At 39.7% G+C, this 22,056-nt stretch overlaps 1 protein-coding gene across 3 annotated transcripts in view; it reads right to left on the reverse strand.

Annotated features, from left to right (window-relative positions):
* Positions 1–22,056, reverse strand: part of cacna2d3a (calcium voltage-gated channel auxiliary subunit alpha2delta 3a) — a 184,842-nt gene that overhangs the window by 145,813 nt on the left and 16,973 nt on the right. For all 3 annotated transcript variants that reach the window (XM_088332905.1, XM_088332903.1, XM_088332904.1), the window contains exon 3: positions 596–712. In XM_088332905.1, the coding sequence (XP_088189031.1) occupies positions 596–712 (117 nt within the window). The remainder of the gene's footprint in view (positions 1–595; positions 713–22,056) is intronic.

The following is a 22,056-nucleotide window of genomic DNA, read 5'->3' on the forward strand; positions in this document are numbered from 1 at the left end:
AAAGTTTCGTTCCCATGGTTGTCATGTTCTACATCCCTCTTCTAGCATCAAGTTGTGGGAACCATAGTACAAAAATACTGTACTGTATTGCACTAACTCGCAAAGCCTTTTCAAAGCACAGGAGAACTAAGGTAAGAGAGAGAAAGTCATAAAGGCATTGTGGGAGGGAGTTCAACCAAGAGAATATCAGCATCATCATGAAACCATAACGCAAACCAATAGCAGACAATTTTTTTTAATGAAGTTGACCAATAAAAACAGGCATCTTAGAAATGTAGAAAGCTCAAAACACAGCAAATTTTGAATTTTCTACCGTTTTGGGGCACACAAAACAATTTGTTGTTGATGGTGCGGGTAAAATGCCATAACAAGGGGTCGCAAAATAACATCTTATTCACCATCGTAGAGTGAGAATACCGTAAGCCAGGAACGCCAAAACCCAGGGGTCTACTGTATTTTGATTAACTGCAACCGATCTTGGACAGTGAATTCATGTTTCTTGAGGCTTGTTTGTGTTGGTGATGATCACATTTATCAACTCATCTACCACTTTGGATGTTTCAGTTATAGTAGTAATAACAATGGCATGTAATACCTTCATTGCCTGGGCTTTCTTGTGAAACATCTCCTCCATGTTTTCTGCAAGGCTCTTGACAAGACGCAGCCCGTCGATCTCCTCTACTCGCACGGTCCTGTCGAACTCCTTGTATTTCTGTGAGGAGGGAAGATTGTGCATTCTTAATATTAACGTCTTAATGACATTTTCTTAAGCATCTGTTTGTATAAGTAACATTCAACTTCCAACATTTTCCACCTACGTCCATCCATACCTACGACAACGACTAGCAGATACAGGTACCCATGTATTCCATCAGGTTCTCAATTCAATTTCTGGTATTGCAGTATGTAGTAGCCCAGCAATACGTATGACAATTTTGGCAGACAGTAATCTACCACTACAATCAGTAATTACATACCGTTTCAGCAACAGATGGCATCATTGGAACGGATTTCAACGTATGTCCAATCGGACTTACGATCAGTTGGTTAGAATCAATCCCGGTTGTAAATCAGATATCAATTTGATGAGAAAAGGCTCTGTAATCAGAGAAAGTCTGCCCAAATTTGGTATCTTCACACCTACTTAGTGTGCAGTGTCCTACAATACATTTGCCAAATGTAACATTTGTCTGAACAGCTTGAGTTCTGGGCCTATAGAATAGAAATGAATAGAAATGAAGAAATGAATAGAAATAAATAGGAATGAATAAAAATGAATAGAATAGAATAGAATAGAATAGAATCTTCTTGATTTTATTTTATATAAATGTTGTGAAACGTGTAATAAAGACTTTGAAGAGAAAAAGGATAAAATACTTCTCGGATAAATGGGCAAAATTATACTAATTACAAAGTAGTGCTTAGAAAAACTGGTCTAAGTTATTATATTATATATTATATAGTGCATTGTAACAATAGTGAAAAGAAAATAGAGGCAATAACCTTTAGCAGTAGCAATTTAAAAAACCCAATGTAATTATTTTTGTTTCACAGTCTCGTGCAATAGTATTTTTTTCAGAGTTTCATGTAGTAACAACAAAAAGAGAAAAAAAAACAAAATTGTCACAAATTTTGTTTCCACAGTTTTGTCCGTTTGTTTAAAGTTGGTGATGGCCCTGGGGAAGAGGCTGTCTCTGAGCCTATTTGCCCTAGTTTTGAGGGACTCATAGGCCTAACCAGACATGGGGACTTGAGACTTAGTGACTTGGACTCGAGTCGACTCGAGTCGCTGTTTTTATGACTTGTGACTTGACTTGGACTTGGCAATCTAAGACTCGGGACTTGACTTGTGACTTGACTTGCCCAAGAAAAAAATACTTGGGACTTACTTGGGACTTGAAGGTGAAGACTTGAGACTTACTTGAGACTTGCACATGTGTGACTTGGTCCCATGTCTGGGCCTAACAGAGAACACCATGTCAAAGAGGTGGTGGCCGGGGTGGGAATTGTATTTTATAATGTTAATGGCTCTACTATTTTATCACAATCTCTGTATCTTTTTCCAGCACAACACACAGGAATGCCATATCCCAGAATGCTCTCCAGTGTGGCTTTGTAGAAGGACACCAGCAACTTCTGTTCCAGGTTATTCCTCCCGAGAACCCTCAGGAAGTGGAGGTTCGCAAAGGGTCTAATTTTAATCGTAGAAACACCCTAAAAATATGAGTATGATGGATTTGGCGGTCGTGAATCATATGTTACTTTTATATATTTTATTCATCTCCAACAAATTAGGTTAAGGATTAGCCGTAGAAACCACAAAACTTTTTCAAGGACATTCATCATTTAATCTTTTGACATTTTGGGGGCATCTGGACAAAACTACCAGCATTTACAGCTGGAGAAAGTGCTTATTCTGCAGTGAATGCAAATAAAAATTTATATGTCTTCATCTTTGTATAATACATACACAAAACCAAGCAGCTTAGCCTTGACATTTATCAGCCACTTTTACGTTTTGCCAAGCACACAGGAAGTGTCACCACTTCCCTCGCTTACCGGCCCACCGAATCCTATTATTCCACTAAATAAATCCATTCTTACATGCTTGCTATAAGCAGCACCTTCGTTTGGGACAGGGACACGAAATCTAGTTAATTCCAATGACCAGGCTTAGCCCACAAACTATTAGTTGCTAAGAGAGACTGAACTGGTATATCGCCGGAGTGAACACATATAATCCAAGCAGGGCAGTACATGGTATACGATTTCCAAAATATGTGCAAAGCTCCTTGTGGAGATTTTTCACTGGTGGAGGGATTAAATGAGAGATTATGTTTATATTATACGCTGCGTCCCCCCGGTTTCTAGGGACAGAGACAAAAGATCAGGGTGACGAGCAGAACAAGACCGTAGGAGTCATTGGCAAAGAGTCGAAAAATTGTTCTGCTTGGAAGAATGTAGCAGGACATTAAGTTATGTCCGTGTTTTTGGGGTGGGTGCCTACGGAATAACCTGTCGTTTCTCGCCATTTCGATGTTCCTGCCTTTGTATGCTCCTCAAACCTTTTATTTTTCTAGTTGATCGAATTTGGAATTTTGCCAGTCGTGAGTTTTTCCTGTACTGTGTTTTTGTTTCTCCTTTTATCCCCTTCTCCCATGTGCAGAGTGCTTTTTGTTAATTACCTTACTCTTGTCATACAGCTTGTTTGTCTCCGCTTGTGTCTGCCTCCCCAAAACATAACAAGACTATTTTTACCAAGTATTGTTGCCTGAAACAAGTCTAATGTGGCGTCAAGTGTCTACTTATTGGGTGGGTTTTTTGTATCGGGCAGATAAATGTGATCAGTTCGATAACTATCAGCTTGGTTATTATCGTGCATCCTTATTTCTCATATGATTCACAAGGACAAATAACTTGCAGGGTTGGGTAGGCTTACTTTAACTTGATTACTTTCAATTACTTTTGGATTACTCCAATACCGAATATGCTAATAAAATATGAATAAAATTTAGTAATTTTAATATGAAAATATGAATAAAATTTAGTAATTTTATTCACATTCAGTTTATTTTGTCTTTTGTTAGCATATTCGGTATTGGAGTAATCCAAAAGTAATTGAAAGTAATCAAGTTAAAGTAACCCTACCCAACCCTGCGAATAAGTGTCGGGATACTGACTCAGAACGTGTAGGTCAGGGGTGGGTAACTATTTAGAGTGACGGGCCCATTGGACTAAAAAAAGGTCGTCAGGGGGCATGGGAAGATGGAGACCGATCCCTTTTTTTTTTATTTTTACATGTTTTTTTTTGTTTTGTTTTTTGTTTTTTTGTTTTTCAAAATTGACATGTTATATTTGTTTAGATTTATTTCTCAATAGATAAGTTTCATCACATTTCAAACACTTGCAATTGAAGTAAATAATGTATGAGGTCACTGTTTTAGGCACTAAATTTGATATTTTGTTTTGTAGTATTACTGTAGTTCAATCGTCTTTAAATATCTTCCTATTTTCTTGCATTCAGATGTTGTAGTATTTGTCTAGCATTTTGTTGTATTACTATAGTTTTATTCTTTTAGTTATTTGTAGAATTTCTGCAGAAGTATTTTTGCAGTATTTTTGTTTTATTTCCGTGCTATTTCTGGAGTATTTTGTCATATTTTCATAGCAGAGGTTTTGTTGTATATCTGTTGTATTTTTGGTTGTACTTTTCTAATATTTATGTCCTAATATTGTTTAGTCATTTTGTACTATGGTATTACTGTAGTGGTATTTTTGTATAATTTCTGTAGTATGATTTTTAAATAATTTTCATAGAAGTATTATTTTAATATTTCTCTAGTATTTCTGTAGTATTTTCCTATTATTTCCATAGTTTATATAGCATTGCTTTAGTGCTTGCTTTTGCTTTTATTTTGTCACATTATTGTAGCTTTATTTTGTAGTATTTCCCTATATTTCTGCAGTAGTATTTTTGTATTATAGTATTATGGTTGTGATATTTATTATGTATTTTCAAAGTAGTATTTTTTTAAGACTTTCTATAGTTATTTTAGTATTTCCATAGTAGTAGTTTTGTTGTTGTTCTTTTGTATTTTTAATAATTACCATAGATGTATTTTTCTTATGTCTGTTTCAGTTGTAACATGTCTGTAGTAGTATTTTTGTATTATAGTATTACTGGCGTAGTACTTATTTATTATTTCAATTATATTTTTTATTTTCAAAATGAAAGCAAAATAATAAATGAAGTTCCTGTTTTGAAGAACTAAATGAGATACCGTATTTAGTTTTGTAGTAATTTGTTAGTATTTTAGTAGTACAGTATTTCTGTCGAAGCATTTTTGTTGTAGACCCACATAGGGACAATGGGGACTAAGATAGCACCAAAATACACTTTTTATACCTAGTACTTTATTTACTATCATATATTGTTATTATACCTTGAACATTTTCCTTTAGTAGGCCAGAGGAGAAATACTGCCAGGCCGCATGTGGCCCACTGGCAGTAGTTTGTCCACCACTGTTGTTGATTAATAAATACACATTTCTGTGTGCAGAACAGCCAACATCATTCAGCAGACATTTTTTCATACGCTTTAGCCCTAAAGCCACTTTTCTAATTACAATTTCATCATTTAGAAGGGAAAAATGATGGGGTGATGGAAGAGTGCAGCCGCTGAAAGGAGGGGGCCACATACCAAGATAATAGAGACCCAAAGGCGTCACCTGGTTGAGGTTAATTAGCTTTTCTGACATTTTCTGTCTGGGAAGGCCACCAAAGCTAAACATCGCAATTTCGAAAGAATTGGGCGGTTGCACCGTGAGCCCAAACCAGGGCGTAAACTGCACCTGGATCACAGGATGCGTTCAGAAATAGCAAATAATGGTTCTGCCCTCCTCCTTTCATGGGCTCCCTGGTGTGACAGGCGACAAATTGTTCCGTCAAAAGAGTAGCACTGACCGGAGACCAAGTGAAACAATTAATTTCACGCTCGTCCTGGCTGCCTCAAAAGCACGTTGCTCCGAGTTTCGGATCGGCTGGCATGGGGATGGAGGATTGTAGAAATCCTTCACATGGAAAGAATGTCTAACAAAATGCTTGACGCCCAGATAAAACTCAGTGATCATCTCCTGCTTTGTCCTTGCACGGATGCTCTTTAGCTTTAGAATTTGTCAGTGTTGATTGATTACTGTCATACAATCAAAGCATAAACATCGGTCAAAACAGACCAATCATGGAAAAAGCAGGCTGCCTTGCCCTTTTTTGGGGGGCCTTGTTTAATCCAGAACAACAAAGACCACAATCACGCCCAGTTAACGCTCAGTGATCACCTCCTGCTTTATCCTTGCATGGAAGTACTTCAGTTTAAGACTCTATCCCAGGGGTCTCCAACGTGGTGCCCCCTAAGAACAGATGAGGTGCCTGCAAACCTGTTCTTAAAATAGCTCACCAGTGCTGGATGATTGGGATTTTCTAGTAAAAGGATTTTTCTACTGGTTGACTGAATCTTCCCATATTTTACCTGCTAATAACTTGGTAACAAGATAGTAATAACATGATAAGTTGTTATTTTAGAAGTGCATATAAAACAGTGTGCCTTTTGAGCCAATAGTGTCATGACCGGTACAAGCAGGGGACCCAAATGCGTAACGTTTCACACAATACTTTATTAAGGGATCAGGGAAGTCAGGGCGAGAGGAAAAAGACAGCAATCTGGTGCTCGCTGGGCAGGCGGAGTGGGAAGCCCTTGCGAAAGAAGCGTGCTCAGAGATCGGTCAAGTGGGGCAGCATGGACGGGAGACGGAGCGTGGTCCAAACAGTTGCCGGACACAACCGAATGTTTGATCTTACATTACACATAGTCCAGCGTTTTTCCGAATTGCTCAGTCCACAGTCCATAAACATGCCCGATTAAAGTCACCGTCGACGATAAAGCTCCGTTGGGGTGTGCAAGCTGCTGTTTAGCAGCGGGCAGGAGATTTAGCGCTATCCTAACGTTAGCATCCGGTGAAACTGTTAGCGGTGGAAAGTATACAGCAAACAAAGACCACAGTTAACTCTCCCGGTACAGAGCTAGAAACTCCATATCGAGTGAGCAGTGTGTGTCAATGGTTCCGCTATTATTGTAGCGCGTAGTCTCCAACCCCTGTTTTTACCGGAGTCTTCGTCTCGTTCGAGCCGGTGATGTAATGCGGCGTCGGGAAAGCCAAGACTCCGTGATGGCAAAAAAAAAAAGTCCTCCAATTCCGGACGTTGTCATCCTCATTAGGGTCGCGGGGGGGCTGGAGCCCATCCCAGCCATCTCCGGGCAGTGGGCAGGGGACACCCTGAACTGGTTGCCAGCCAATCGCAGGGCACACAGGGACAGACAACTCATTCGCTCATTCACACCTAGGGACAATTTGGACCGGCCAATTCACCCGAAATGCATGTTTTTGGAACGTGGGAGGAAACCGGAGTGCCCGGAGGAAACCCACGCAAGCACGGGGAGAACATACAAACTCCGCACAGGAAGTCTGGAGCTGGATTCGAACCCACGACAGGTTCCCATGACATGAACTGTGCCGCACAAGCGCTAACCACTGCGCCGCCGTGCTGCCCCTCCGCGCATGTAAAACTCTAAAATAATCTCCTGCTTTGTCCTTGCATGGATGCCTCTCTGTTTTGGAATCAGTAGGTTGATTGCTTACGGCCATAACATCGGCGCACAAGCACGAGTCGCAATAGAGCAATCGTACAGAAAAGCTGGCTGAAATGCCCTCTTCATTGTGCCTGGTTCAATCCAGAACAAAAAAGCAATAATATACATGGCCAGATAAAGCTCAGTTCCTGCTTTGTCCTTAAATTGATTTTTTTGTTTTTTTGTTTTAGATACCATAAGTAGTGTCATTTGGTCCGTCATAGAATCAATGCACCAACTTGGGTCGAAATAGAGTATAGCAGAAAGCCATAGCCTGCAACCAGAGACCAAAGGAATGCCTAGAAAATGTGGAGTGATCATCTCCTGTTGAGTCCTCACAACATTGTTTGTAAGTTTTAGAATTTCTAAGTAGTGTTGATTGGTTACTGTCATGGAATCAGCGCAAAAACATTGTTTGAAACAGAGATGATAGAGAGAAAAGCAGGCTGCCTGGCCTTTTTTGTGCCCTGATCAACGCAGACTAACAAAGACAATAAACATACCAGATCAAGCTCAGTGGGAATCTCCCTATTTGTCCTTGTATGGATGTTCCTTAGTTTCAGAATCACTCAGTCGAGTTGAGTGATCACTGTCATGGAATCGGCACACAATCATGGGTCGAAACAAAGCAATTGCGGGTAAAAGCCGGCCACTGTGCTCCGTTCCCTTGGCCTTGTTCCATCCAGAACAAAAAAGAAAATGACCAAATATAGCACAGTGATTATCCTCTGCTTTGTCATAGCATGGATCTTCCTTAGTTTTAGAATCTATCAGTATTGATTGGTTACTGTCATACAATCGGCGCACACAGATGGGGGCAAACAGAGCAATTGCAGAAAAAGCAGGGAGCTGTTCCTTCTTTCTAGAGCCAAGTTCAATCAGAAGACCAAAGAAAACAGACACGCCCAGATAAAGGTCATTGACTATCTCCTGTTTTGTCCTTGCGTTGATGTTCGTTAGGTTACTGTCATCAAGTCGCCATTCAAACATGGGTCGAAACAGAGCAATCGGAGACAAAAGCAGGCCGCTGAGCCCTTTTCCTTGGGCCTTGTTCATTCTAGAACAACCAGAACAGACACATCCAGATAAAAGCACCGTGATCATCTCGTGTTCAGTAGGGTTGATTGGTTACTTTTAAAGAATTGAGGCACAAACATGGATGAAAACAGAGTACTCGCAAAGAAAGGCAGGCCGTCGAGCCCTTTTTCTTGAGCCTTGTTTACTTCCAGAATAAGAAAGACAACAGACACTTAAGCTTGACATCTGCATGAGGAAGGTGCGGCATCGCGCACTTTCAGTCTTTTCAATTTGCTACTCTCCCTTTATTTTATTGACAATTAACTTCTGACATTACATAAGGGATAATTTAATTGAAGTCTCTTATTATATTTACCGAGGTACCATGCTTGTTTGTACCGGGCTAAATTTTGACGTCTCGTGCGTTTACATGATGTGTTGTACATGGCTAGACTTACACCATATTCAGTATATATATAAAAACAGCTGCAGCATTTTTGCTCCGGGAAGTGAAAATGAAACGGAAATGACTCTGAGAAATCAACCAATTCATATAAAGATTTTTAGCTAACAAAATGGATTTTATTTTATATTTAGTAGATGTTTTATATAATCTGTCTCTGTACTACTAGACCCCCAAAGCTTATAAATATGATATTATCCCGGATGATCAAAATTCAGCATGTCCAAAAGCATTCCACAATCACTCAAATGTGTATAGTGACATCAGAAAATGAAACAACTAACTCAACCATTGCAACAAGAGAGCTCGCAGTCGGACCAAAACTGTCACGACAGGAACAGGCAGTAGACCCAAACGCGTAATATTTACTTTATTGGAGAATCGAGGAAGTCATGCGCGGGCAAACAAACAACAGTGATCCGGTGCTCGTTGGGCAGGAGGAGCAGGAAGCCCTCACGAGCGAAATGTGGTCGGGCAGCCGGGACGCGAGACAGAGCGTGGTCGGAGATCGGGATGAGTCAGGTAATTGGAGACGATCGGGAAGCCAGGGACAGACAGGAACAGGGCGGGACAGACGGGTTCCAGAGTCAAAAGTGCTTGTCTTGCATGCGCTGAGGTTTGCTGATGAACTGACCAGGAGTGAACGAGAATGACGCGCTTAAATGGGAGGAGGGTTAATTGGGAAACGAGTGGCATCTGGGATGAAAGAGTGAGCGCTGGTGAGGGCAATTGGTAAATCAAGACAGAACCACCCGTCAAGGGACAGCTGCAGAAGTCCCACAAAAAAACAAAAAAAAAATTGAGTACTCCTTAGACCGGACCGATGCCCCAGAGGAAGGCAGCCCAGCATCAGCATCCGGAGGCATGTCAGGATCCAGGCCAGGAGGAGGCTGAGTGGACGGGCGGGCGCCCCTCAGACGCCCCTGGCGGAGAGCAGGCTGGTCAGGGTGTTGCTGGTGGAAATCCCTGATGAGGGTACGATCCAAAGTCTGCCTGGTGGGGATCTAGGACCTCGCCTCTGGACAGTGACCCTCCCAATCCACCAGCTATTGCAAACCCCGACCCCCTGGAGTGGAGAAGGCGTCGCACGGTGTAGACAGGACCCCCCATTCAGCAGACGAGGGGCTGAAGGCGGAGGTGCCTCTGGCGTCAACAGATTCTAGCAAAACGGCTTAATGCGCGAGACTTGGAATGTCGATGGACACTCATGGTGCTGGGCAGGCAAAGCCAAACCGCTGATGGACTCAGTACCCGCTCCACTAAGAACTGACCCAGGAACCGAGGAAGGAAGCTCTCGAGATTCCAACTGGAGGGGAATGTTCTTGGTGGACAGCCAAACCCTCTGGCCCACCCGGTAGACAGGAGTGTGGATCTTTCGGCGGTTGGCCCTGACGGAGTATGTGCCGACAGCCCGAAGCACGGCGGCGCGAGCCCATGCCCAGGTGCGGCGGCAGCGGTGGGCGTTGGCGAGATCCGAAGAACGGGGGGCCTTTCGCCTGGCTGGGAAACAGTGGCGGTTGGTAGCTGGAAACGCACTGGAAGGGAGATCATCTCCCGGGCAAGTAGATGGAATGAGGAGCAGGCTAAAGACCCCCGTTTGAACTCTGCCATTATCCGAAGCCGGGGCCTTCTGGACAGGTGATTGATTGTGAACGCCACTTTGGCCGCCTTGAAGGCAAAGTTCGGGGCTGCAGGACCAAAACCAGCCGTCAGTTGATAATGAACGCCCGGATCTAAGCAGGATGGCCACTGAACCTCTCCGGAGAGCCCACTCGAGGCTCAGCAAGACCCATGGCGGGCGAGTCCGTGGGCTGGACAGGCGGGCAGTGCTACGGCACGGCAGGAGGAGAATCCCTGGGGGCGGGGCCGATGACGGCAGCTGACGTGACAGGAGCTTCGCAAGCTTAGCCATTTGCTCATGCTTATACTGCAGGAGCTGTTGTTGCCGTTGGACTTGATACAGAAGGGCGGAGACGTCACCTGACTATTGTCAGACCTCGCCCTCAGTCCAGTGTAAACGCTGCAGGGCGTAGGGAGCTTCCATCTCTCTTCGATCAGCGCTTGTGGAAGTGTTCGCTGGGTCCATTTCTGGTCAGAACGGAGTGTGGTTGGAGGGCGGAAGCAAGTCAGGCAGCCGGGATGGGAGAACGGAGCATGGTCGGAGACAGCAATTGGCAAATCATGACTAAAACCTTAACCGGATTATTTTCAGCGTTTACATGATCAGAATACTGCCAATATTCTGTTTCCAATCAGATTATTGCCTGTAGGTAAATATACCCATATTTATACTTGGTAAAAAGGTCTAAATGACGCTTCAATGTTAGTGTTTAGAAGCTGTTCCACTCTCCCAAACTCACATCACTCGCTCTTAAATTTACAAAATTGAAGCAGCCTCCATCAAGCCGACCTCCTGCGTGTCCCGTTTTTGCCACTGTCAATGTCGCCTGAGGCTTATTGAGTGGAAGCGTGGAACAACAGCTGTACACTAACACGGCGGCGAGAGATCAAAACGTTTCCGCCGTGCGCGGCGTCTGTTAGGTATGCGCCATTGCCCATAAGAGAGCTGGCTAAATTCTTGCTCTCTCTAATGCCTCTGTCGTCCTCACATGCTCTGCCATTTTCATGAGCACTCAGTGACGCACGCATAAGTATTCTTTCTAGTGCTGTTTTGCTGTTCTTGTTAATATGTTGTTAATAAATGAAACAAAATCATGTATTCATCCACACACTATTGGTCAATATTCATAACCAATTGCAATACAGCAAGCTGTTATTTTTAGCAACATAAAAGATTATTCCAAGGTTTTATTCCATATAACGTATTGATCTATAATGTATTCCAAAAGGGCATTGTAGCTTACAATGGAGCTGAGGCAAGTGTATTAAAAAAAGACACACTGTGGGAGCCTAAAGGATACCAATTGGCAAAATTTCAAGCCTACTTCAATATATCCTTGCTTGAGCAAAGACAAACTTCACTCTTTGGAGTAGAAAACAGTAGGGGAAAAGCCTCAGATGCATAAGTCATGGAACTCGGGGATGTGTTTTTGCATGACCAGCAGGGAAATGCAAAGGATACTGCAGGACAAAGCAGGAACAAAAGCAATAGAAACTAGCAGCGAGCCATAGTCTGCAACCTAGTGCCTAACATGAGTGGCTAGAGAAGGCAACTGCAGGGAAAAAAGCACCAGATGCCAGAATCACAGAAAGTAGTTGTGGATGATAGGTGATACCGAACGACAAAGCATGAACAGTTAACAATAACAGTAGCGGCTAGAAACGACCCATAGCCTGGCTAACGTAAGTATTTAGAGGACGAAAGAAAGCGCACCATTGGTGACTATTTCATTAGCTTTGCATAGCCTGCAGCCAAGTGGCTTACATGAGTAGTAGAGAAGAAAACAGTGGAAAGAAAGAAAAAGGTTATTGGCAACCATACTATTAATAGTATATCCCTGGTCTAGCAATATCACAGTAATTTGATTAATTTATAAGTTTTTATAATAAATAAATAAAGTTTGTTTTGAGACAAATACTTGCAATCCCACTTCTGTTGCACCTTCCATCATTTTAAGATGGTTTCATGAATAAGTTCCGGTGAAGCTCTTGAGCAGGAAGGTCATTGGCTCCACTGGTGCGGAAGCTCGATGGGTTGAAGCGCATTGCAGAAGTGGAGTCAAAATAAGTGCGGCGATGTTGACGTGGACATAACGGGTGAGTTGGCACGCGTGTTGCGGCCTCTGCAGGAGTGACGCCAGCATAGGATTTTGCGCTGGGTCAGCACGGCCAACGTACAGTATAAGCGGGGCAGCCTCGCCCCCAGTTCCCCTTCCATGTATTCTTTAGTGCCCAGGCTGCATACTATCCATTATTAAAACAATGTCACGGTGGGAGAAGAGGAAGGCCTTTAAAAGCTGCCCCAAACGGTTTAAACATTAAAATATTTTAGTCCTAGTCTTATGGCCATGGCTGAATGTATTATTTTGAACAACATCCAAAAGTGGAAAGAAGATAGTCAGAAATCACGCCTGCTAAGACCTAATCTGAAATGTGGTGCAGCTTGTCTAAAGCAATTTTAGTTATGTTTTCATACTAACAAGGTAGAGCCTCAGGATTACGGCGTCCTCAGCATCCTCAGAAGTGGTGCAAGATGTTTTTTTCTTAACGGCCTTTTCCCCACACTACGACATTGACAAAAAAGTGTTTTGCATGCCCAAAAACTGATCAAGTTCAAACATGGCAGTGTTTGTGCGTCTGACTGTGCAGGTTACATATCTCATGTGTCTCTAAGGCTAGGTTCACACTGCAGAGCTTAATACTCATTTTAGATTTTTTTTTGTCAAATCCAAGGTTTTTGTGAGAGCGTTCACATTTCCATCTAAATGTGACTTGCATGCGATCTCCTGTGACTTTTCTGCATCTCCTGTGTGAACGACAGAACTCTCCTGCATGCGCAAAGGAGAAAACGCGACGTCACACGCAATGCACCCAGCGTTAATGGAAGTACACATGTATACTGACGGCGGAGCGCAATTTTAAAGTGATTGCGCAAAAATGTGATAACAATGGAACGAAGCTTGCGATAATCAAGAAAGACGAAGGTACACAGATAATTAACCTCACTGAGGAATATGGCCGGAAACAATCAGCAATCAGGGAAATTATTGAAAATAAGGACGCGATTCAAGCCAAAATAATCTTATTAAAAAATGTTCGGTACAGGTATTCTCAGTTTTGTTTAGTTAGAAATTCAATGGCTTCCCTTTTTTTCTCAGCTCCAGAAGTGACATTCTGCTAATAAGAAAACATGGTAAGCTCTGTTTATATTTTGTGAACTTCCACAGCCATTGTCCGTAACTTATCAATATTCTGTGAAGAATGTTTTAGGAGGTGCCGCACATCATCTCCGTCATTTATTTTGATACCTTTTCACGACCCGAAATCAAACAAACACACAGAAGAGGAAAAAAATGATTTACAACTAGTCGAAGTAGATAGTTTGCTATAAAAAGTTGGAGTACAGTTGGGGTTGAATTTGGTTTAAGCATTCGGTTGTGATGGTAAATGTTAGGGTATGGAGCTAGGAAATGGATTGTGTCAAAAGGAAACCAGTAATCCCTTGTTTTTCACGGGGGTTGCGTTCTAAAATAGTTGAAAAATGTATGTATGTATGTATGTATGTATGTATGTATGTATGTATGTATGTATGTATGTATGTATGTATGTATGTATGTATGTATGTATGTATGTATGTATGTATGTATGTATGTATGTATGTATGTATGTATTTATTAGATATCGGTAACCTATAATAACTATGGATTTACAAAATGAAAACTACAAAGTAAATCTACAAATAAAAACTGAGAACACAGGACAGCAGTTGTCATGACACAATTGAAGGGCTTCTCCTTTCAGTGTAATAAAGTGTTCTAAAGAGCGGCTGGCTAGCTGTACACTAGCATTGGGGATCCTGGGTTAAGCTAGGTGACCGTGATTTTTAAGATACGATAGCCACTAAGTTAGCAGGTAACCATTATTTGCAGCTTCAGATAATCTGTTTCATGGGTAATGGATCTGGCGTTCGTGAGATACAAGCTCGCCAGGGGTGGCTTAAGAGATTTGTTTAATAGCCTGGCCGTGGCATAAGGCTGGACCTGCAGCTTCGCTATTACGTTCTCTCTCGCTGCCGCCTTAGTCTCTTTCCAGATCCGATAACAATCCATGTAGCACTGGGTGGTGACTATCATTTCTTTGCATTCTTCAGACTTTCCTCAGATTCCTATTTAATTGATGAATTTATTTTCAATGTAACGACACGCTAAAATATTAACTACTGCCATGAAATATTAACTACTGTCATGCATCGCAGTTTGTTTTGGTGGACTCGTGTGCCTGTCCCACTGTTAAACTGACACCAGCCTATCACAGTCACACATACAGACAGCCACCCAACTCACCCACACACAAAGCCCTGTGTCAAAGCTAATCATATTTAGTTGTGTATTTCTCTGTCTTCTATGTTACAAATAATCCAGATGAGCTTGACTTATATTACAACACGTTTTCTACTATTGTACCATTTTTGAACCGAAAGATATATATGACGTCGTTGGTTATTACTGCGCATGTGCGAACTTTGAACCGTAGACGTATGTGTGACGTCATTGATACTTTCTGCGCATGCGCACCCTTTTGAACAAAACCTGGTTGCAACGCGGGAAACTTGTGAGACGGTGAGACTTTTTGAATCCGTCTGCCCACTGCAGTGAATAAATTCTAAAACTACATTTGCCTCTCTTACTGATCACTCCAGTTTAACCTATTACGAAAATATTAACCCTAACATTTTTGGTGCCGAAACCCGGGACAGTACGTAGTATTTTGAAGTTGAAAACGAAAAAAAAAAACCAATCAATTCTACCGCGTGGTCTAGAACAAAGGAAACCCTTCAAAGTCCGCGTCACCGTCAATGAACCAGGAGGAAGTGATCGGTAAGAGATGCATTTGTAATATAAAAATTTGGAATAATTCTAACAACGAAGCCATTTTTATAAAAAGATAAAGTTGAACTGGCCACAGAGAGAGACAATAGTGTTGGACGGGCGCCATATGTGGGCTTGAGAAGCCATTACAAACCTTAGCTAAGTAAATACCCAAAAGGAATCAGAATAAAATACGAAGTATTTTAAATACTCAAACTTTTTGTTTGAGACGGAATGGATTGATTGCCTCGGGACGGAAATGTCGACACTAACCCCGCGGTGGGGTCGGTAGAATGGGAAAGAAAAGTAAGGGGGAGGGGTACAGAGACGACCCCCCACTTTTCCCATTGTCCTTTTTCAAAAAAAGGACGGGTCCCTCTGTGGTTATATGAAATAAAATAAGGTTTAAGTAAACTGCATGGCTTCATAAAAAAGTGTACACGGTCTAAAATTAAACTAATTTTTTGTGGGCCCACTCTGTCTTGTCAAATGTTTTATGTTTGTTCAATGTGTAAATGTTTGTATTCTTTCCTATATTCTTATTCTTCTTGTCTTATATGTTTGAGCTAGCTTTTTAATCGGCCCACGTAACTGAAAAGAAAAAAAAATAGAAAAATACGAAGGAACATTGCCGCAAACGAGAGAGCGCGTGCATTTTTTAAAAAAAGAGAGAAAAAAAAGGAAGCGAATTTAAGTGCACATTGCAACGAGAGAAACGTTTTTTTAAACAGTAAGACCGTTAAAAAAATGTTGGTTTTGGGTGGAACCGAGAGCACATCGCGTTAGGAATCGAAAACGTTCGTTTTTTGGGAAATCGGCGTTTGACGCTAAGGGTGTTCAACATAACGCCTGCGGGCCTAAGGGGTTCCAATAAATATTTTTTTTTTCGGTCCAAATTTTTTTTTGTTTTTTCAATTGGAAAACGATAAATTTAGGTGTGCTAAGTTTAGAAAACTTATGTTTGAGTTATTTTAGATGCGTTAAATGAAGTTAATGCCAGAATAACACTTACTAAAGATACAATAACAAAAATAAAGATAGAATATTCCGGTTTTCAGTTCTAAATTAGAAAATTAAGGACTGTAGAGACGGGGGAAGTATCAAATTGAGCAAATTGGAATGGATAAAAGTTATTGCCAAATTAATACAAAACAATAAAAAAAAAAAATTATTCGATGAATTTTTTTTGTTTCTTGATTTTTTTTTATGTTTTTGGGTTTGTGTATTCTCAACTTTGAATATTTTTTTATATATATAAATCAAGGATTTCAAGAATAGAAAGAAAATTCTATTTGGTTAATTAACTTTTTATGAAACCAGGGTTGTTGTTTTTTTTGTTTTTCTCTTTTTGGTTAAAGGAAGAAAATGGGTCAGACCAATAGGAAGTTGTTAGATGATCCAGATGTGAAATTTATGAGTGGAAGGGACAGTGAAAGTTTGAAGTTTTTGAAGAAAGGTTTTAAAGGAAGTAGGCACAAAGATCAGATTGAAGGCTGAATTAGTTCACGAAAGGAAAGAAAAGATGAGGAAAGGAAGAGACACAAGATGTGGACTGATCAGAGCGAAAAAAGAAGAAAGGATATTGCAAGTAAATAAGAGTTGGTAGAAGGAAGTAAATAAGGGAAAAGAAAGTGAATCGTTAAGGAAAAGAGCAAGTGGAATACAAGTAAGAGAAAGAAGGAATGTAAAAGGGAAAAGTTATTTAAAGAAAAAAATAATTCGCTGAAAATTGGATATGAAAAACTTGAGACAAAAGTATGAAAAACATCACATTAGTGTTTTTGGGGTTCCTCATGGTCTTGAAAAACACTATATAAATGCAAACCATTTATAATAGATTAGAATATACCTTTACCGACATAGTTACAAAATGGGTTAACATATTGTGACTGACAATGAAATTTGGCATAACAATCCATCTTCAAAGTAAGGTAAAGGAACAGAGAAGATCTTCCAATTTTAGTATATGCGAAGCCGAATAAGGTTATAGTTATAATTGATACAATATTTACACAAAAATAATTGCATGTAAGATGTTACATACAATTGAGGTTTGTGTAATATGCATTTGGTGAATAGACATCACAGTAAAAAAGTTGTCAGCATTGTGCAAAACATGTGACAGTATTTTTATAGATAAGCTATACAAATTAACGGAAATTATTTAAAGGATGAAAATCTATTTGAAGGCAAATGAACATAGATATACTATCGAACACTACACTATTTTGTTGCCATAATGGGAAATATTATAGACTAGAATATTGTTAGGGAACTTTCGTGAAAACACTACAAAGGACCTAAGGTAAAGTTTGATTTTACAGCAAAAGTGTTGCACTAACAATGTTTTGAGTTCTAGAATTTTGGTTCTTGTCTCATTTGGACTCAACAACCCGCTGAGGAGAAAATGGGATCAGCGAAAGGTAGCACAAATAACATGATGAAGATATTACATGTGATGAACAATGGTAAGTGAAAAACCAATTTTTTATGATATTAAAGGAATATGTCATCAATAAAGGTGTTACAGGTGAGAACCAGAAAAGTTTTGTGTTCATATTCAGCCGGTATGAACCATAACTATGACGAGTAGATCTCATCCTATCAGCTACACCGCTTGTCCTCAATGGGGTATCAAGAATGTTGGAGTCCATCACAGCGACCATCGAGCAGCGATTGGAGGACACCCTGAACTGGTTGCAAGCCAATTGCAGGGCACACAAAGATACACAATTCACTAGCTCATTCACACGTAGGGACAATTTGGACCAGCCAGTCCACCTGAAATGCATGTTTTTGAATGAGGTAAGCAATCCGGATAGCCGGACGGAAACAATGAGATCATGCAGGCTCCGCACAAGAGCCAGTGGCTGGCTTGGAACACACACACCTGTTCCCAGGTCCTTAGTAATGCCGCACACGTGCTGGCCAATGCGCCACCGTGCTGCACACACATATATAATATATATATATGAAACAATTTTAATACTGAACTATCAATAATGATAATATGATAGGGATTTTGAATTCCCTGTCAGTTTTGATCATCAAATTATTAATTTATTTTCTGCATTTGTTGATGGTAATTGCAAATAACAGGCTTGTCTTTTTTCCACTTTTCTACTTTCTGTACTTCTCTCTTTAACATCTTAATTCGTGATATCAATCATCAAAGCAAATGAGCCGTAAAAGCAAGCTCTCTTTGATGAATTGAACAAGGAAAAAAGCTGTTTGTCTAATAAAAAGACTGACCTTCGCTCGACAAGAATTACCAACAACAATGACGTAATCTCGAAGCGATGAGATCTCGTTAGCTAAGATCGGCGTGCAGGAAAATAAAACTCGTATAACAAAACCAAATTAACGATTAGGCTTGTAATGTGTTAAATCTTTGTTAAAGAGTAACTAAATGATAATGACAATTTAAAGGGAAAAAAGTTGCGTCCCCAGCATAAATGACGTGGGGAAATGAAAACAATGAGTGTATAATACAAGATAACTATACAGAATAGTTTAAAAAGAAAGAATATTTGAGTAACCGAACTAATCATTTTTTGTTGAATATGCGAATAGCAAAAGGGTAATAACTTTAAGACATGTAGTTTTGCTCCTGATAAAGCAGGGACGAAAAAAGCAATGAAGATGACTGGAAAAACGTCCATAATTTTAGTGTTCATCTTCTCGTTCGTAAATGGACAAATTCAAAAGAGGCGTAATATGTAAAGGTTATTTCCTTAGTTGTTCTCGTATTCAATAATAGATTACTCTCAATAGGTCATTTGAACCATTTCAAATAATCAAAATTTTGAAAGAAGTTTGAAAATGACGACAAATTAACACAAAAAAGAATTGGAGACTAGAAATCATAACGTAGCTGAAGCTATTTCAGTCACTGAATCTATTTTTTTCTTTTAAACAGGAAAAAAAAAAGAAACAAGTATTAAGTCGGACCAGATCGTTAATTTGTTTAGCTTTAATCACAAGGGATCTCGAAAGGATGCTTAGAACGAAGACTAGTGCGTAGAAACAAAGATTGTTGCGCAAAATAAAAGATAATGAATAAACAAAATAGATACACTCAACAAGATAATTCATAAGTGACAAGTATGTATGGCTCTATATTGAATCAATAACAAGATTGATTATGGTTAAAGAGAGAAGAAAATACAATTAGAGAAGTTATGACATTAAGTTCGATTTGGCATTTTTTGAGAATTTTTTGTTGATCTTTTGAGATTTCTGTTGTTTAGTGTGAGAATTTGGAATTTTGACAAATTTAGCCCAAAGGAAATTGGGAGGACAATTGATTACACACTGATTTTTTTTAGATTGAGTGTTACGATTGACAAATGATAAACAAATGTGTAACAAATACTGACTTATGGTTTGGTTAAGTTAAAAGGAAACGATTTCTATGGAAGAGCATTTTTAGAAGACAATGAGAAATAGATTGAACAATCTTGAAGAGGGCCATAGGAAATAACGGATTAGTTGATTTTGAGACATATCGGGCTAATTTAAGAATAATTGCATGGGAAATAAATGAATAGAAATTGATTAAACTAAGATAATGTCTACTAGTACTTAAATTTAGAGAAAAATTTAAGACATTGAATAATCCGGCCAATTTACTAAAAAATCCCACTACATAAGCACAATGGAATTAACGAGACTCTTAAGTGCCAGTGAATTCCACAAAAAGACTCTTTCCTTTCTTTTTGAAAGTCCATTTACTCTTCAAAGGACATACCACCCTGTCAAAAAGAAATCATGGACAAAAATCATTTGCTGAAAGAGCCAAAGACATCAGTCATCCATTATCTGCGCCGCTTATCAACAGCAAGGCCAAGGGAGTGAGATGGAGCACATCCCAGCTACGCTCATCAACAACGACATCAAGGGAGTGATGGGGCACATCCCAACTGCTTTTCAGACAGCAGTCGTTACCAGTGAAATTGACAAAAAAGTCAATAAAGTCATTTTGTGTTTGACATGGACACATTTTTGAAAAACTATTTTTGATGGGCCAAAAGCAACATTCAAATGGTGAATGTCATGTGGAATAAGCAAATCAAAAGACTGAAAGACAACAACATTCAAGAATACGTCTGCTTGAAGTTATATAGAGTCTTGTTAATACAAAGTGTAAATGTATTTGAGGAAGATTGATAAATTCATCTTGCAAATTTATAAATGTGTCTGATTTCACTCCTATTCATAGATTGTGAACTTAGGTTTTAACTCAGGGGGGAAATTGAGACATTCAGTAAAAAATAAGTTAAAACCTAGTTTTTTCCGAAATTGATGAAAAATTGTCTTCTGAATAAGCTCTCCATATAACTGTTTTTTGAGATTCAAATTGCGAAATTTGGACGGATAGAAAAATTTTACACAGAAGAAATGTTGTAATATTACAAAATTTACAATGTTTGTCAAATTGATTAACAAAAATCAATTAAAATAACCGTTTACCATTAGAAAATCGCCCACATTGAGAACATTTTGGGATGGTATTTTTCATTTTTGGCAAAATCATTCACTTTGAGCGTGAATTACCTGCTTTCTTTGCAAAATACTGTTATTTTGAACAAATTTACTTACTGAAAAGATCATATATAGGTTATGATTTTTACAAAAGGCAAAACAAAGAGTGAATCATAACAATAAAAACGTCTTTTCTTGGGTTAAATTGACAATTTAACAATCTATCCTGGTCATCTGCCTCGAGGGGAATGGCCAACAGCAAGATAACACATTGAAAATCAAAAGAAAATGCAAATAAAAAGTGCATACAATTTTTTTTCTCGAATGTGATCAATCTCAAAAGAGAACACTCAAACACTCAAATCAGGGTAAATGATTCTGACAAGGATAATGGTTAAACTGATTCAGTGACTAGATTTAGTGAAAAAGCAAAATTTGAAATTTAGAACTGACAATTTAAAAAATAAATTGTTTATCTTCGAGTTAGAATTTTGGGATAAAATGCTCAAAATGGATAGGGCATCTTATAGTGGGGATTTTGATTTTCACTTAAAATAAATATAAAGACAACTTGAGAAAATATACAAATCTATAAATGATTTTTTTTTTAATTTGTTTTGAGCCATGAAGTCTCAACAGGGGGGGAGAGTAAATTATGGATAGCACAATCTAATTAATAAAAAAAAAAAATTAAGTCCTGACTATCCTTTTTTCCCCATCTATAGCTTTCCCTGAATATTCAGTTCTATGGTATTGATTTATGCTTATCATCCATACAGAAGGTGACCCCTGCTGATCAGATGATGGAGTTCTGTCAGCCCACAGGGAGCGTCAAACCTAACTTCTTTTCAAGGACAGCGGTCAGGATTCTGGGGAGTGTGCTAGCACTCGCGCCATCAGCTGTGTCTCCTACACACGTCCGCCTCGACGCAGGAGGCTGTTGTCATCTCAGGGAAGAAGCTAACTTGCCAGATCCGAAAAGAGGAGCAATCCAATGTGGACAACTGGATGGTGTCACCTCATCTACAAGCAACACATCATCATCACGCCAGGAGGTGTGGGGATCCTTACGGTGCCCATGCTCATGAAAAACAGCATCAAAAGCTGCCAATAGTGCCCTAATCTATTCTTCCGAAAGAATAGGCATTAGATTCTACAATGATATCTAGAGAAATGGTCGTAAAAGTACCAAAGTAAGAATCCTAAAATCTGTGGGAAGAAAAGAGATTAGGTTCAATTTCTTCTATCGTAATGTTGAAAACTTGGACTTTGAGGACTGCTTTGTTACATTGGTATCAGTTCCCATACACCAAATTTAAATGGACTTAGACAACATTGTCTAAAAGGACTTATCCCTAAAGGGAAACCTCCCCATTGCACACGCGAAGATCTGAGCGGGTAAGCTAATCGAGTCCCGTTC

This window comes from Urocampus carinirostris, chromosome 3, assembly GCF_059441175.1.
Source record: "Urocampus carinirostris isolate Australia breed hairy pipefish chromosome 3, RoL_Ucar_1.0, whole genome shotgun sequence".
Lineage (NCBI taxonomy): Eukaryota > Metazoa > Chordata > Actinopteri > Syngnathiformes > Syngnathidae > Urocampus > Urocampus carinirostris.